This window comes from Notolepis coatsorum (assembly GCF_963971535.1).
Source record: "Notolepis coatsorum genome assembly, chromosome: 13".
Taxonomy (NCBI): Eukaryota; Metazoa; Chordata; class Actinopteri; order Aulopiformes; family Paralepididae; genus Notolepis; species Notolepis coatsorum.
Genome location: NC_140177.1, coordinates 115,361,000 through 115,379,731, shown reverse-complemented (window position 1 = coordinate 115,379,731; position 18,732 = coordinate 115,361,000). Strand labels below are relative to the sequence as shown.

At 41.7% G+C, this 18,732-nt stretch overlaps 1 protein-coding gene across 3 annotated transcripts in view; it reads left to right on the top strand.

Annotated features, from left to right (window-relative positions):
* Positions 1–18,732, top strand: part of slc39a6 (solute carrier family 39 member 6) — a 52,163-nt gene that overhangs the window by 17,609 nt on the left and 15,822 nt on the right. For all 3 annotated transcript variants that reach the window (XM_084327318.1, XM_084327319.1, XM_084327320.1), the window contains exons 5-9: positions 3,883–3,981; positions 6,811–6,980; positions 11,526–11,711; positions 11,819–11,903; positions 13,127–13,525. In XM_084327318.1, coding sequence (XP_084183444.1) covers positions 3,883–3,981; positions 6,811–6,980; positions 11,526–11,711; positions 11,819–11,903; positions 13,127–13,525 — 939 coding nt within the window. The remainder of the gene's footprint in view (positions 1–3,882; positions 3,982–6,810; positions 6,981–11,525; positions 11,712–11,818; positions 11,904–13,126; positions 13,526–18,732) is intronic.

The following is an 18,732-nucleotide window of genomic DNA, read 5'->3' as shown; positions in this document are numbered from 1 at the left end:
CGCTGCCCCTGACACTTCCTGATTCTACTGCGCAGGCGCACCAACCGACCTGTAGGAGTCGCTGTCCACAACGCCCGATCCCCACCCATCAGTTTCCCACCCCCTAATACGACCAATGTGTATTAGTATGAACGACCAGCTAAACTGAAAGCAATGTGGAGCGCTGGGCTCGAACAGGCGAGCCCAGCATCTCTGCATTCGTGGCGAGCGCCTTGCCCACTACGCCACATTAGGGCTGGGCGATATAACGATAACGATAAATATCGCGATATATTTTAATAATCAATATCGAATATCGAAATAAAAAAAATATCGAAAAATCGTCTTTTTTTTTTTATATACATATTTTTTTATATATATATTTTTTTTGACCTGCAACAGGGCAGTTTTAAAACCAGAGACAGTGGACAGACTTGTCTTTCTTGCCTGCAACTTAAAGTAATGGCTTTGCTTGTCCAAATGACAATACTGACCAAATTGAGATTTATTTTTCTCTTGTCCATTTATTTGGTTTGCTTTCTAATTTAAAATACAGTTTGAAACCGTCTGTACACAGTAGGCTATGTGTGCTAGCAGAACTAGACTCCAGTCACGAGTCACGGTGCACATGTGCGGTGGTTTGTCCACCAAAAAAGCGCCAAAAGATCGAATATAAACTAGCAGAGCCAGAACTGTTCAACTCCCCTGGAGCCACAGCCAGCAGAGAAGCCGGTTTACTTTAGCTTTTAAACCAGCTGCAGCCTGAGAACTGGAGTGTGAGGGGATGTAACACTAAAGATGGCGGCAATGACAAAGAATTGCTGCAAAATAAACATACATCTGTTGTTAAATTTTTTTTTCTTTTCTTATACTTATAACAATTCGATAATTATCGATATCGAGAAATATGATAACATTATCATATCGTTATCGCGATATGATTTTTTTCCATATCGCCCAGCCCTACGCCACGTAGCCGCCCAATACACACAATTGTTAAGGGGATGCAGACCTGAGAAAGACGTTTGTCTTGTTTACATCAGGGTCCCCCATTTTCAATTCATAGTGACATTTATGACATACACAACTTATATGACATCATGACATTTATGGCATAGGGACATACATGACATACAGGTATATAGTACTGTTACATTTGTGAATGAATGAATGAATGAATGAAAACTTTATTTAACAGATTGCAGAATGGGTACAATACAGTACGGCTCAATACACACAATTGTTAAGGGGATGCAGACTTGAGAAAGATGTTTGTCTTGTTTCCATCAGGGTCCTCCCCATATATACGATATGCAAATATACAGTACTGTTACCCATAGATCCTGCCAGAGTATATACATATGATGTAGAGGGGACTGTACATTAGGAGGGGGTTGGTGGGAGAGAAGTATACATACGGTGGGGGGAGAATATACATATGGTGGGAAGGAGACTGTACATTAGGAGGGGGTGGGTGGGTGGGAGAGAAATATACATACGGTGGGGAGAGAATATATACATACAGTGGGGAGGAGACTGACTATTAGGAGGGGGTGGGGGGTATGGACATTTACGGTCTCCAGTTTAGAATTACAGCCTCCCGTAGGTGCTCTTTAAGAGCGGTTTTGAATGTGGGTAGTGATTCACATTCTTTTACAGCTTTGGGTAGGGTGTTCCACATTGATGTGGCATAATTGCGAAACGTGTTTAGTCCCTTGTTTGAGCCGAATCTGGGTTTAACATGATTTGTTGAGCTTCCTCTGGTGTTGTGGTCATGGTATATTCACTGACCTTTGGGAAGTATTTTGACATGTACATGGGTACCTTGGTTGTATAGTGTATCTTGTAGACCAGGCCCATTGCAAGTTGCTGTACTCTGTCGTCTACTCTAAGCCATCCTAGGTAGTCAAAGTGGGCAGGGGTGAGGTGGGTTCTAGGGGTAAGGTCAAGTAGAAGTCTGACCAGTTTGTTTTGTGATGTTTGTAATCTTGTTTTTGGCGCCTTTGAGGTGCTTTGGTACCACTTTCATCTGTCTTTGGCCATCTTCTCTATGGTCTCCCAGCTCTGGTGGTGTTGCTGGAGCTCCTTCTCTATAGTCCTACGCCATGTTGTTTCAGGCCTCCCTTTCTTTCTTTTGCCTTCTGGGGTCCATTGTAATGCGACTCTTGGGATCGTGTTGATGTCCATTCTGAGGACATGGCCAATCCAGGTCCACCTTTTGTTTATTAATTATACAGTGCATGACATCTTGTTGGGTAATGTTGAGGAGGTTGTTGGAGATGATCTTGGGCCAGAATATATGCAGGATTTTGCGCAGGCATGAGGCAGGTGGGTGTGGATACTAGATATGAGAATATATATACCGATATATATGGTAAGATAAAAGTTTAATTTTTATTTATTTTTTTAAACATTCTAATGTTGATTATCGAACGCCAACGTAACAAACGACTGTCCGAACGTTTGGGCTCATCTCTAATAAGTATATAGAATCATTATATGCAGGTATATTCAGACAGATATGGATATATATTTAATATATACATAAATATGTGGTGTATACAGCACTGTTGTACATGCTATCATACAGAGTATAATGGTAGACTATTAGTATGAGGTGGGTAGTTATTATGATTACTATGATTACAGTGTAGGGCAGTTGTAGACAGTGAAAGCAGTAGGTAGGTGTAAACTAAGTATAGGCAACAGAGTTCAGAGTCGTACAGTATGGGTAACAAGAGTCTAGGGTGTAGTAGGCAATGGAGTCAGAGTTGAGAGTATATGGAATGGGGCGACAGGCTGTCAAAGTGGCACATAGTTTAGAGAGATGACAGCTGAGGGAAAGAGATTCTTCCTGAGTCTGCTTGATTTGGAGTGGAGCTTCCTATAGCGTCCCTGGCAGATGAGAGGTGTCCCTGACAATTATGGTTGGGTACCATTCACATTTGAACCGGTACCTGTTTAATCGATACCGGTACCCAACGGTACCTTTTTTCTGTACTTTACTCTTTCTGTGTAATAACAAAAATGTTATTTCAGTTGTAAAACTAAACTAAAGTCTAAACTTCAATCACTATACATTTATTATGTACATATGATTATTTTTTAACACTTTAACTGCCGAAAACGCAGTCGAATCGAATAAACCTCAACGTTATTGCCATAAAATACAACGTATATTATTAATGTACCTTTCTGTGAACATCTATATAAAAAAAAACACATCTCAATCCAGTGATTTTTGACATGGCTATCGCCATTACACAAAAGTAACTACTTACAGTAGATTCACGGTCTTTGCTGCACTCTATCAGGCGCCTGGTGGTAATCGTTGCAGCCCTAGTACAGACCTTTCTCTTCATCCACCGCTTCTGTTCAGGGAATGTAGTGATCTGTTTAAGGGTGGTGACACTGTCAATGTTGGAGTTCATGTAGTCAACAGCGGAGGAGGTATAGGAGTTAATGTCTGTGTGGGAGTCCAGGGCAGCCCGGGTGGCAAATGTACTCCAGTCTGTGTGTTGGAACCGGTGCTGCAACTCAGTCTGCTCCCTCGGGCCATAATGAACTGTTCTGACTGAGGGCTTCACAATCACACGTTTGATGAGTGGGGTGTACTTGAGAAGCAGGAACAAAGAGAGGTGGTCTGATTGTCCCAGGTGGGGGAGGGGCACACCTGTCCAACAGTTATTGAGAGTTAATTAGTATGAATATGTCCTCCAGTGATGTCATCGGAGGACAATGAATCCTCTGCCATCTGCCCAATACTCAATTACAGCTCAATTAAAACGATATGTTTTAGCTTGGGGATTCATCTAGTTATTTGTGATATTTACCGGTACCTCAAAGTAATAATACATATGATACAATAATGTTTATAGTTGTCTATTATTGTTTTTCTTCCAGATCACAAGCATCATAATCACCATGGTCACAGTCATCACAATCACTCACATGACCATGGAGAGCACTCGGGTGGTGAAAACAGTAAAAACATCACAACAGGTAAGAAGATAAAAACTTAACAAAACGTAAAACCTAGGCCCTGTTAGCTCTGTATACAAATTACTGCCCACGCCAACATTTTAGCCTAACTATGGAGCCTGACGGTATTTACCCTCCTCCCGGATAAGCTAGCATGACATGGTTGGTACCAATGGATTTCTATAGACTTGTTCGCTGTATACGTCGGACTCGGTGTGTGCGCGTATCACCGGAGCAGAAAGGAACGTCAGAACAACGGGGCAGACTACAATATATTTGCATTTGTTAGCCAATGCTAGCGATCTAAATGATCAATCCATGCCAAAGCTAGATATGTAAAAGGTAAAAGACTTGCACTCACAGCCTTGCTGATTTGGCTAAATGACATCCAGACGTTTTCTTTTGAAACTATTCTTAGTCAGGGGAGTGCCATGGTTTCTCCAGAGAGCCCTGTCGTACTCTTTTAGCGCAGCAGCTTGCGCAGGTCCGGGGTAACTTAGTCACGTGACTCAGTTGGTATTGCTGATTGGCTCGAACACAGTATGTTTGTATTAAACAGGTCTATGGTCATCCAGTTTCTTATGATGATCACCTTAAAAACTGCTCCTCTGAAAGACTGTAATGTTGGTCGGTCTCTTGAGGGTTAATGGCCTCATTGATTGGCCTGCATATCTACTCATATTTAACACTTTGAGTGCCAGCCACGACAATTGTCGTCTTATCAGCCCCCCCATTGAGTGCCGACGACGTGAAATGCCGTTTGTTTGCCGTATTATTTTTTATTGGCGATTTGAATTCATATTTCATCAATCGAGCCTCGGGTTAGTGCTGCAGAGTCTCTCTGAGCTCAATTGGGAAGATACCGCCCCCTATCGTCTCTCCCTGTGTAACTGCACCCCATCAGTTCTGACTGATGCAGGGGGAGTGGTCAGTTTCCTCATTTTATTTTTCCCTCAAGGCATCTGAAGGATCGATTGTGCTCGCCGGCCCGGAAAACCTGTGGATTATTTATTTACAGTATCAACACTGTAATCAATAAGCGTAATCGATATTTGGAATGGCGACCAGGAATTTGAATAATCTTTTTGGATAACATCTGATCTCAGGTAAGGAATCTATTTTACCAGTCTTAGGCTGCGGTTACACCTTTCGTATCATTTCGTATTGTTTTCTTATACGTATCGCCGCGTATCGCCGCGACGTCATGCGCCTCGAGTCACACTTTCGTTTTTTTTTCTTCGTTTTTGTCAGCCGAGCACACTGATGTAGTACACTGCCAAAGCAGTAGGTGGCAGTAGGTGGCAAACATGAAGGCAATTTCAACCAATCAGAACGAATGTGCCAATACACTTCCTGGTGGAAGCTCCAGCAAAGAAAATGTCAATAAGGCAGGCGCCTATGCCGCGCCACCATCTTGCTGCATCTTACTCAATGCAGCAATAATTTTTCAGCAAAGCCTAATAAAAGTGCAATAAACAAAACGGATACATTCACTGTGTTCTGCCTGTCATTTGTTGATGAAACAAAACTAACATCAACACAAGTGACCACCAAGAGCGGATAGTTTAGTCTAAAAAACGATCGGTAGCATTGTTAGCTGCATGCTAACGTCAATGGAGTATGCCATTATAACAATATAGCATTGTGGCTAGAAGCTAACGTTAGCTCACGCTACTTAGCCAGCTCCAAAACTGATGATATCGCGAGCTATCAGTAGTTAGATAACATTAGAGACAACGCTGTGTGTATTAAACAAAGGTGAATAGATGACTGGGCCATTTTGTTTAATGCTTGTTAAGTTGAAAGAGGAACTCTGAGCTAACAGGGTCTGAATCCTGATAGCTCACGTTAGCCAGCTGCTCATGCAATCGGTAATGCTAGCAGAATGAATTGATGTAAACTTTATTTAACATATTGCATATGGGTACAATACAATACGGCTCAATACAAACAATTGTTAAGGGAATGCAGACTGTTGTAGCTTGGACTGCGGTCCTTATAACAATAACTTGACAACACATGGTAGCTGAAGCTATTTGGGACACGGAGCTCTGTCCCAAACACACACACTGTTGTCACCGGAAGGGCACGCAGATGGTATCTACTGCGCATGGGCGTTTTCGCAACAACTGCTCCGTGCTGACTACACGCTGTTGTCGAAGCGTTTTTTTTGCGTATCTCCAAACGCAAACACAATTTTGCGTTTCAGCCGTATCCAAAAAAAACGCCAAAAAACGCATTTCTGTGTAGATAGGACATCAAACGTCGTCAAAAACGTATAAAAAAACGCCAGGAATACACTAGTCTAACCATAGCCTTAGGATAATCAGACCTGTTTTCACGGAGCTATACGCGTTTGCCCTATGTGTGTATGTGGCTCTGTGGCTGTGATCGCTGATGAGGAAATGAGAATCGATTTTTCAGCCCGCCTCTATAGCGTGCATAAGTACACATATACTATCGATAATCTAGCGTTTATTTGAAAACGATTAATAAATAGGCCGAAAAATGTCAGTTTTTGTGTATTCTAGAATATTCCAGTGAATGCCTTTTATCACGGAATCTTTATATTTTCCTTGAAAACGAGGGCTTTTCAAAATGCTATAAAACGAAAATGAACCGATAAAAAAACAATCCGTTTCGACAATGTTGACTGCAAACAAGTCATTGATAAACGACAGGCAGATTAGACACATAGCCATAATTTAAAACATAGATTATGCGTTTTTAACGCTATCATTGAAGTGGATGCTGGCACTCAACAGGGTTTTCAATGTTAAATGGCCGGCACTGAAATAGTTAATGTTGAGGATTTTAAACGGCAGCTGTTTGTGTCCACTTGTGCTCCAGCGTGGGTGGGTGGCTTCGTCTCCATCACCATCATCAGCCTGCTGTCTCTGCTCGGTGTGGTCCTGATCCCCCTGATGAACCGGGTCTTCTTCAAGTTCCTGCTCAGCTTCCTGGTGGCGCTGGCGGTGGGCACGCTGAGTGGCGACGCCTTCCTGCATCTTATCCCACATGTGAGTCATTGACTCGTGTCAACAATGTTTTAACCACATTTCTTCTTTAAAACTGCACTTGTTTTTTTTGGGGAGGGACATTTTAACAGACAAATTTGAACTCAAATTCTGTGGTATATTTTAATTTGACCCTGACCGATACTGGATTTTTCAGGCTGATATACGCACACATAGCAAGGATCCCTCAAACATAGTTATCAAAGAGTTGCAACAAAGATATGTATTGGAGGTGGGATATATTCAGATTCAAGAGTTTTATTCATCACATTCATACATACCAGGGCATACAGTGAGTTGGCCATGCCCGCTTCGATTTGTGCAATAAAACAATAGTAATAATAATAAAAAGATAACTAGAATGGTAAAATAGACATGTTAATAAATCGATATTACATTACAACAAAAATGTACTATGGATATATTAACATATATTGTTGTGTGTGTATGTACTGTATGTATGTGTTTTTACTTATAAAAAAGGCTAAAGTAACCAATTTTGTACTGCATGCAGAAAAGTGCCTGGTTTGAGCCTGATGCTGCATGGGACTCTGGCATGAATTCACTCCTTGCTCCTTTGTTTGCGAACCACCACTTCCATCCCTCCTTATTGGATGGCTCCTTTCAAGTATGGACTCGTAGTGGTATTATACGAATGAAATATCTATATTTTACGCGGGGGACGTCGTTTCTGATTATTGATTACCAATAACGGCATTAGCCTCATTCGCTGACCGGGTGGATGGCTATGAGAGCAAGGCCCGATCGGGCTGTAATTGACGTCAAATCGCTCTTACCTGTGGCCGGTTGGACTGCAAAAAGGATTTCCCAGTTATCGATCGCCATCTGGTAGATCCATATGTCCATTGGCTGATGATATATTCCTTTACTGCATACTGAATTCAGCGTCCCAAAAACTATTCCAGGCCATCGGCTACACGCATAGCTTTAGGCTAACGGAAGAGTCCATTCATAATACAAAAAAAAACAGGTCTGTAACAGGGAACACTGCATTATCGAGACAGCGCCCCTACGAGGATCTGGCCGGTAATGCACTTTTCAGAATTCCAAGAGTAGGGTAAATCTGCAGTGCCGCTCGGTGACATTGAGTAGGATATTAAAATGGAATAAAAGCCAAAACAACCTTAACACGTATATATATATATATACGTGGTTGGCGATCAGGATTTGGAATAATCCTTTTGGAGAACATCTGATCTGAGGTAAGGAATCTATTTTACCAGTATTGGGATAATCGGAGCTATTTTCACCTATATATCAGCGTGTGCCATATGTGTGTGTGTGTGTGTGCGATCAGGAAATAAGATAATAGCTTTTTCAGCCCGCTTCTATAGCGTGCATAAGTACACATATACTATCGATAATCTAGCGTTTATTTGAAAACTATTCATAAATAGGCCGAAAAATTACAACGTGTTTTGTGTATTACAGTAAAGGCCGTTTATCACAGAAACTTCTGAAATCTTCTGGAAGTTTCAAGAAACTAGCGTTTTTCAAAATGGTATAAAACTGAAATGAACTGATTTATTAAAAAAAAAAAAAATCCGTTTCGACAATGTTGACTGCAAACAAGTCATTGATAAGCGACGGCCAGATTAGACACATAATTTAAGATATAGTTTATGCGTTCGCAAATATGAGAGCTCTATCATTGAAGTGGGTGGTGGCATTCAAGGGGGTAAATAGGAAACGGAGGAAAGGCATATATATACGTGATTGGCCCCGAATGTGTTAATGGTGTTCTTTCAAAAGGTCAAACTTTCTCAAATGTATTCTAATATCGATCCCTTGTGTGACCGTTGTGGGGTCCTCCCTGCCTCATTAGGGCACATGTTTTGGTCGTGCCCAAAATTATCCAATTTCTGGAATTCTATATTCAAAACATTGTCTGATATCATGTGACATGAGGTAGAACCGGACCCGGTGTTGGCCGTGTTTGGGGTACTGGGAGAGGACAGCCCTATTAGAGGACCCACTTCTGCAGTGCCAAGGTTCATAGCCCTTCTAGCACGCAGATTAATTGAGCTGAACTGGAAGCAGACACAACCCCCCACCTGTGCTATGTTGATCAGAGACGTTATGCAGCACCTTAACACTTTGCCGCCCAACCACGAGTTAACTCTGGTTTCGGTGCCATGCGTTGAGGACCAGAGCCACGAGTTAACTCGTGGCAAGTTGTTATTGTTTTATTCCATATTAATAAACGGATCAAGATCCCCCATCGACTCTGCAGATTTACCCGCCTCTGTGAAATCGGCGACATGCAATACCGGCCAGATCCTCTTAGGGGCGCCATCGCTCCACTGCAGTATCATTGTGGGCGAGTGGATATATATATTTTTTTACAGTCTATGGGCGTTTCATTTTAGCCTGATCCCAAGCTAACAGCATGCACCGTTGATCACGGTTTGAAGCGCAGATTTCAGCCTGGAATAAGTAAGGGATAATGTATAGCTACGAGGTCATTGTCGCAAAATAATTGACCGACACAGAGTTTAAAATACCGAGCCGCCTCGGCGAGGTGTTTTAAACGTCAGTGAAGGTCAATTATTTTGCGATGATGACCGAGTATAGCTATACATTATCCCGCTTATTACATGGCTAACTTACTAACAATATACCTAATTCATTTTACAAATCGCAGTTGTTCTGTGGCTCTGTCAGCTCAAATAAAGTGATTATTATTATCGCGGGCAGCCCGGCAGGTGTGTCTGATTGGCTGCACTGAAACAGTGTGTGTCAGTGGGGCTTGATTACTCCAGCTGCGAAAAACAATAATCACCGGTGGTTATTGAAAAATAATTCACCGCTGTCGGGGGCTATTGACCAATCACAAGCAAGCATTTCGGCGAATGTGAAAACGCCATGTAATAATGGGATTTATGATCAGCCAATGGACATATCGATCTACCAGATACCGATGAATAATGGGGAAATGCTGCTGGCGATCACATGGGCTGACGGTAGGACCCTCCTTTTTCCAGAAAAAATATGAGACGAAAACTGCGATAAAGCTTATATTCACCACGCTATAAAATGACAACCAACCGATGGATTTTTATTTTCTTTAAGCCATTATGAAGGCACGGTTTATGCACTCAAGTGACAATGAGAATGGACAGATAGCAATACTATAAAGTATAGATATAGCTCTCCAAAAGTACATCGGTTTGTTTACAAAGCTTTGTCCTTCAGCCACATATTAGTCGGCGACAGCCAGTCCTCAATGTGTTAAACTGGAAAAGCTCAGATTCACTCTAAGGGTTCTATTGAGAAATTCCCGTCATTGATTACGTTGAGGCTAGACAATGAACCTTGTAACTGGAAACTAAGGCAACTAGGTAGTACCTGCCAATGGCTATGTAGAGCAGCTCTGTACTATTGTTAACCCTTTTCTCGCCAATGACGTGTTACCACGTCATTCCTCGCCATGCGTAATCTGCCAATGACGTTTTACAGCGTCTTTGAGATCAATATTTCAAATTTCTGTCATGGTATTCATATTTCACCCACGGATCCTTGACTGGTGCTGTAGATCTCCGCTCAACTCTCCAACGCTTCAATACCGCCACCTGGTGGCCGATCGGCGAGTTGCAACCGGATGTCGATAATTGTGACGCCGGTGTGTCTCCCTATTCTGTCCGGCCACTCGCTATCGCTCGCGGGACTCCATCTTGACACACTGGATAGCGATCCGTTGCCATAACTCAATAAACAACATTATTTGGACGTATATAGTATTATACAACCTGGAAATGGATCGCATAGATCAACATCCCATAATAGCAATCTTTTTGCTCCACGCTCATCACCCAACGCTACGAGGAGACTGGGGTGAGTTTCAGCCTGTTTGTTTACCATTTTCGATACAAACTGCTCTGATCTATATATCACCCATACTACATGAATGATTTAACATCGGCCACGGACTTATAAACGACCCCCCCCCCCTCTGGTCAACCGCGCATGATGAGTCATAACGTCTGGGACCTTGTACAGTTGAAATTTTTTATCTGGCGTCAATCGGTATCAAACTGCATTTGATGATCTAATATAGGCATTTATGGCTATAACTCACGTTCTATGAAATACTGCAGAAAACGATAAAAACATATTTATAGTAGACCGTATTTTTGTATGAATGTGTGAATGAAAAAGTAAAACGTTCCTACATCCTGAACGATAGCTAATCGATGTTGAATGGGCCATAGTAATGTCAATTTAGCAATACAATTTAAAAAGTTATAGCCCTGCAAAGTAGGTGAACATCTCCATAGACAAATAGAGCTGGCAGACTGGCTACAAGGATGGATATAAGTGTGGCAGAGAAAGGGTTAATACAAATGTTGTGTTTTTGTATGTGTTCTTTTGTCTTATGTGTGTACGTAATGTTGGTACCCTTTGGTACTAGCACTAACTAATTAAAAACTGGAAATGTAAATAAACAAAGATTTTTTTTTCCCTCCCAAGGTTTTTGTCCCATTGAGTTCCACAGTAATTCCTAACCCCCCCCCTTCTTTCCAACAGTCTCAGGGCCACCACCATCACCAGGAACACGCAGCGAATGAGACCATGAGCCACGAGTTCCATCACGAGGAAGAGGAGAACCTGGACGGCGTCTGGAAGGGGCTGACGGCCCTGTCGGGAGTCTACATCATGTTCCTGATCGAACACTTCCTAACCCTGGGCAAAATGTACAAAGACAAACAAAAGGTCAGATGCAGGTGCCGTTTTTTGTTTTGTTTTTTCATTGAAGGTTTCCCTTCAAATGTAATTACCGGTATGTCCTACATGATCATAGTTAAATGAAATCCCAACAGGAGAAGAAGAAGTGGGAGCAGAATGAAAAAGCGGATCTGGAGAAAATCCCTGCACTGGAAGAGAATGACCTCAAACCAACGGAAGGTAGGGCTGGGAACCAGAGGCCCCGTGATACTAACTTGAGTCATGATCGTGTAATATCCACTATCCCAACATCTGCAATAAAGACAACATTTAATATATCATCTGTTTTATCTAATAAGATGACATTTTTTGTCTGTTCAACTCACTCCAAGCCTTTTTATTGCAGCAAAATGGGATTGTCAAGCAAAAAAATAAAAGATATTATATGTAATATTTTTTATATATAAATATTGATACTTTGTCACTATATCGATATAATATTGGCACAGACAATACTGCGCTATATCACTATCGATTTATTTTCTCCTACCCCTAATGGAAGGTAAAGGAGAAAAAATTGATGGGAAGAATAAGTATAATCCCCTTGAAGGCCCAAATCTTTATTTTATTTACCCAGGGTAGGTTCACTGAGCATGAATGCTCTTTTTCAGTAACGCCCTGCTTCACATCCACACAGAGAGCTGCTCGGTACAACCACAGTCTGACACCGTTGGCCACTGAGCAACTCCACTGGAGCAGTTGGGGGTTAAGTGCCTTGCTCAAGGGCACCTCAGCAGTTATTGAGGGACAGGAGAGAGAGTTATTCATTCACTTCCTCACCCAGATCTTTCCTGCCGGTCTGGGGGATCAAACTGGTGACCTTCCGGTCACAAACTCTCTTCTCTAACATTCAGGCCACTGCTGCCCCAACTGTTTAATCTAATACGATAACGTTTCTCATCTAAAAATAACCTTACTGTCATGCACTTAATATACTAACCTACACTGTAGCACTCAACACTTTGATGAACATTGTTACTCAGCTGATAGAGTTGTACCCTTCCTGCTGACTTGTCATACAAAACCTTTTGGAGAAAGCATGGCACTTAAGACAAAACACATTATATCCTATATAATTTGATATGAATTCCTCTTGTTTCTTTGAAGTACATTGTTTACAGCTTGTTATTATGTTTTATTTTTTGTGGCCATCTTGGTCTATATGATCACTTACTGTTTATGTGTCTTGTAAGCCCATATGGGCTGGGCATACAACTGTATGTAAGACGCAAACAAATAAAATCAATCAAATGTATGTCGCTTTGGATAAAAGCGTCAGCTAAATGAATAAATGTACATTTCTGTTAAATTCTGTTATTGCAGCAAAATGTGATTGTAATATCTTTTTAATAAATATATATAATTATTATTTTTAATATCTATACTTGTATCAACATCTCTAGAGGTGGAGACCAACGGCGCCGGGACGTTCTGCGACGGTTCGGGCAGCGTGCGCGGCGGCGGGAGCGTCTCGGAGGAGGAGCAGGTGATGCTGGCGCCCCCGGTGGTGACGGCGCAGGGCTACACACTGGCCCCCGGCGGCACGGCCTACACGGACGAGGACTGCGAGAACAAGTGCCACTCCCACTTCCACGACACGGTGGGCCAGGCCGACCACATGCACCACCACCACCACGACTACCACCACATCCTGCACCACCACCACTCGCAGAACCACCACCCGCACAGCCACGCGCACTCCTACTCGGAGCAGCACTTCCAGGAGGCCGGCGTGGCCGCCCTGGCCTGGATGGTCATCATGGGCGACGGCTTGCACAACTTCAGCGACGGCCTGGCCATCGGTGAGTCGGTTGTTTTGTCTGGGATCAGGATGTAGTGTTTAGACGATAGAAACTGATGGGTGGTAGGCTGTAATACTTATCGCCATTTTGTTTTAAGCACCAATTTAAAGGGATTTTTACTTTTGTAGGCCGTGGTATTTGATAACGTAATTGAGAAATGGCAAACTGCTATGAATTACTCCACCTATTACTCGATGATTCATAATTATTCTCTCCGTCCTTTGGATGAGACTCTAAACCGAGGTCCTGACTGAATTCGGTCGTTAAAGAAACCAGGACGCCTTGTATTGTAAAGAGTAGGGGGTTCCCCGACGTTCCTGGCCAAATTCCCAATCAGGTCTCTGACATCAAGGCCACCTAATCATCCCTTCCCCTTAATTGACTGATATCAATCCCTGTCTCCTGAGCCGTTCAGCCATTGTGTAGACTAGAGTAATGTGTGCCTGGTGCCAGTGTATGGCAGCCATTGAGCCTGCGTAGCCCAAGGTTGGATGCTACCAGTGGTGGTGAAGGAGGCAATTTCCACCACATTGTCTAGAAAAGTGCAGGCATTAAAGCGTTCCGTCTTGAGACGGAATTCCGTCCATTTGATTCGGCGTTCCGTCCATTTGATTCGGAGTCTGACGGATTTCCCGTCAATTGGCTACCTGGTATAATATGATTTGTAGATGCATACTGATTGAAACTAAATTGAGCCAATCAGGCGTCAAATATCATGAAAAAGGGCATGCAATCTGTTAATAAAGTTTTCAATCAGACAAATGTATAGAAAAGCTTTTATTATAACATTCGTTGCAGTAAAATCATCATGCCTCGTTTGGTACTCCTGTTATTAGCTCCGGTACGTTTGTTATTGATTCTCTCGTGTAAATCAATGGCGGACTTCCCGGAAGTAAAAAACGAATAAGTGCTTGCCGATTGGTGGTAAGAACAGCAGAGGCGGGTGCAAGCGGTGTGACGTAATTGGCAGAATCGACTCTCAATCAAAATTGTTCTGTTGCCGTCTACCTGCATTGCTTTGGTTGAGAGAGATAGTGCTCTCTTATTAAAACTCATAAACAAGTCTTGAGCAAGACAAGTTAGTCTGTTAGGTTATGAAAGCCAGTGAGTATTGTATGACTCAGACTTCAGCAATAATCATGACTCATGAGCATTATAAAATAAAAACACACATGGCATGGTGGAATACCATAAAGTACCATAAGTAAGTAAAGAGGCCTATGTTCATATCAGTGAGCACAATTTGTAACACAAAAAGAGAGATGTGTATTCTATTTATTTATTTAATATTTTATTTATTAATTTTATTATTATTATTTTATTTGTTGCCATGCCTAAAATAATAGTCAAGCATAGGGTTAAAACATTTTCATAAACAATAATATAATTTTTTGTTATATGGTTATAATAAAAGCTTTTCTATACATTTGTCTGATTGATTGATTGAAAACTTTATTAACAGATTGCAGAATGGGTACAGTACAGTATGCAGACCAGAGAAAGACTTTCATCTTGTTTACATCAGGGTCGCGTGTATCTTTTCCGCAACGGAATTCGGTTTCCGGGTTCCTCTGATTGGCCACTGACCCCACGTGACCCTACCCTATTACACGCCCCCTTATCGACACGCGTTATGCGACGCTCTACAGCTCTTTCGCTGACTTCCTGACTTCCTCGCAGAACAGCTGTTTCCGTATTTATAATATTGGAAACGCCGCGCTGTGAGCGCTGTGAAGCACCTCTGTATTAAATGCCGACAGCACCTCTGTATTAAATGCCGACAGCACCTCTGTATTAAATGCCGACTCATCAATCAATCAATAACAACATTAACGATAACGTTAGCATTAGGCTAACGCCAAGCTGTAATGTTACCAGTCTTGCGTCTATCTGCTAACGTTAGCATTAGGTAATAACCGGTTTAAAATGGATGGTGATTACCTCACGTTGTGTCTATTCTGCTAGCATTAACGTTACTAGTACAAACAATCAAACCAAAACATTGACATCTAACTTATCTTTAGATATTTACTCAACCTCTAATGTCTAACTATGAATGAACACAACACTCTAACTTAACATCTTTAGCTAATAAAGTACTCAACCTCTACTGTCTTTAACTATGAACAAACACAACACTCTAACTTACCATCTTTAGATAATAAAGTACTCAACCTCTACTGTCTTTAACTATGAACAAACACAACACTCTAACTTACCATCTTTAGATAATAAAGTACTCAACCTCTACTGTCTTTAACTATGAACAAACACAACACTCTAACTTACCATCTTTAGATAATAAAGTACTCAACCTCTACTGTCTTTAACTATGAACAAACACAACACTCTAACTTACCATCTTTAGATAATAAAGTACTCAACCTCTACTGTCTTTAACTGAACAAACACAACACTAACTTACCATCTTTAGATAATAAAGTACTCAACCTCTACTGTCTTTAACTATGAACAAACACAACACTCTAACTTACCATCTTTAGATAATAAAGTACTCAACCTCTACTGTCTTTAACTATGAACAAACACAACACTAACTTACCATCTTTAGATAATAAAGTACTCAACCTCTACTGTCTTTAACTATGAACAAACACAACACTCTATGTTCTGGGCTTATGGTTTGTCCAGCAAGGCAATCACTGGACTGAACCTCTGCTGCAGCTTATGGCTGCTTGTATCGGGTCTATGGCAGGGTCGTAGCACACGTTAAGAAGGGGAGACGTGACAATCTGAGATCGTCTCAAGTTAAAGTCTTCTCGTGGTATGCTTTCACAGGGAGATCCTGATATAGAACTGAGTGTGCTTAGGGCTCAGACCCATGCTCTTACAGTAGGACTGAGTGTACTTAGGGCTCAGTGATCCATGCTCTTACAGTAGGACTGAGCGTACTTGGGGCTCAGACCCATGCTCTTACAGTAGGACTGAGTGTACTTAGGGCTCAGTGATCCATGCTCTTACAGTAGGACGGAGTGTACTTGGGGCTCAGACCCATGCTCTTACAGTAGGACGGAGTGTACTTGGGGCTCAGAGTGACCCATGCTCTTACAGTAGGACGGAGTGTACTTGGGGCTCAGAGTGACCCATGCTCTTACAGTAGGACTGAGTGTACTTAGGGCTCAGAGTGACCCATGCTCTTACAGTAGAACTGAGTGTACTTGGGGCTCAGACCCATGCTCTTACAGTAGGACATAGTGTACTTGGGGCTCAGACCCATGCTCTTACAGTAGGACTGAGTGTACTTGTCTACACTCTACTCGGTTGAGTACTTTATTATCTAAAGATGGTAAGTTAGTGTTGTGTTTGTTCAGTTAAAGACAGTAGAGGTTGAGTACTTTATTATCTAAAGATGGTAAGTTAGAGTGTTGTGTTTGTTCATAGTTAAAGACAGTAGAGGTTGATTACTTTATTATCTAAAGATGGTAAGTTAGAGTGTTGTGTTTGTTCATAGTTAAAGACAGTAGAGGTTGAGTACTTTATTAGCTAAAGATGTTAAGTTAGAGTGTTGTGTTCATTCATAGTTAGACATTAGAGGTTGAGTAAATATCTAAAGATAAGTTAGATGTCAATGTTTTGGTTTGATTGTTTGTACTAGTAACGTTAATGCTAGCAGAATAGACACAACGTGAGGTAATCACCATCCATTTTAAACCGGTTATTACCTAATGCTAACGTTAGCAGATAGACGCGAGACTGGTAACATTACAGCTTGGCGTTAGCCTAATGCTAACGTTAACGTTATCGTTAATGTTGTTATTGATTGATTGATGAGTCGGCATTTAATACAGAGGTGCTGGCGGCATTTAATACAGAGGTGCTGTCGGCATTTAATACAGAGGTGCTTCACAGCGCGGCGTTTCCAATATTATAAATACGGAAACAGCTGTTCTGCGAGGAAGTCAGCGAAAGAGCTGTAGAGCGTTGCATAACGCGCGTCGATAAGGGGGGCGTGTAATAGGGTAGGGTCACGTGGGGTCAGTGGCCAATCAGAGGAACCCGGAAACCGAATTCCGTTGCGGAAAAGATACACGCATCAGGGTCCCCCATTTTCAATTCATCATAACATATGACACACATGACATACAGATAGACAATACTGCTACATCTATACATTTATGACATACCAGATTTACAAATACAGTATTGTTTGTGATCCAATAAGAGTCTAAAAAAGAGAGTATATACATTTGACGAAGAAACTACATTGGAGGAGGTTGGGTAGGTTGGGTGGAGGGGGGTGGGGACTGTACATTGGAGGTGGGTGGGGGGGGGGTAACTGTACATTGGATTACATTTAGTCATTTAGCTGACGCTTTTATCCAAAGCGACTTACAAGTTCTGTACGACAGGTCAACTCTATCAGCTGAGTAACAATGTTCATCAAAGTGTTACAGTGTAGGTTAGTTTATTAGGACAAGTGCATGACAGTAAGGTTAGTTAGGGTTCGATTTTTTTTTCTTTTTTTCCCCATTATTTCAGATAATGGTTGAAGAAGTGCGTCTTTAGTCGACGGCGAAAGATTGGACGGGATTCGGCTGTCCTAACTGGGGTGGGTAGTTGATTCCACCATTGTGGGGCAAGGACTGAATAGGCGGCTTCTCTTTGATGACCCTCCCGGAGCTTGGATAGGAGTAGGTCTGAGGCGGCCAGAAGATGCAGAGCGTAGGGGTCTTGAGGGTGTGTAGTTACTTAGAGACCATTGACCGGAGGTCAAACCGAAACAAGTAGGCACCCTTAAAACGCTAACACTATTAAAAAATAATACAGTGGCGGTTAAAATAAGAATATGACTTGGCCTGAAAAAAGGTTCAGTCAGGAGATTTATTTTTGCTTTAATCCCTGAAAGTGCTATATAAATGCAAATTATTATTATTATTATTATTATTATTATTATTATTATTATTATTATTATTATTATTATTATTATTATTATTATTATTATAATAAAACAGAAGATACTTGTGCCCTAATGATAAGGATAAACGCTCAATGAAGAAACCCAATCCCCTTACCACACATCTATGCTACTCTGTTTATTCTGAGAACTGAGAAGAGGGAAGAGAGGAGTGTGGTGACCCAATACCCTGGAAGACCACCCTCAAGAGCTGCATGCTAAACTTCCCTATGTTATGTCAACAATAGAACAATTCCTAATACCAATATCACACATGAAACGGAAACGACAG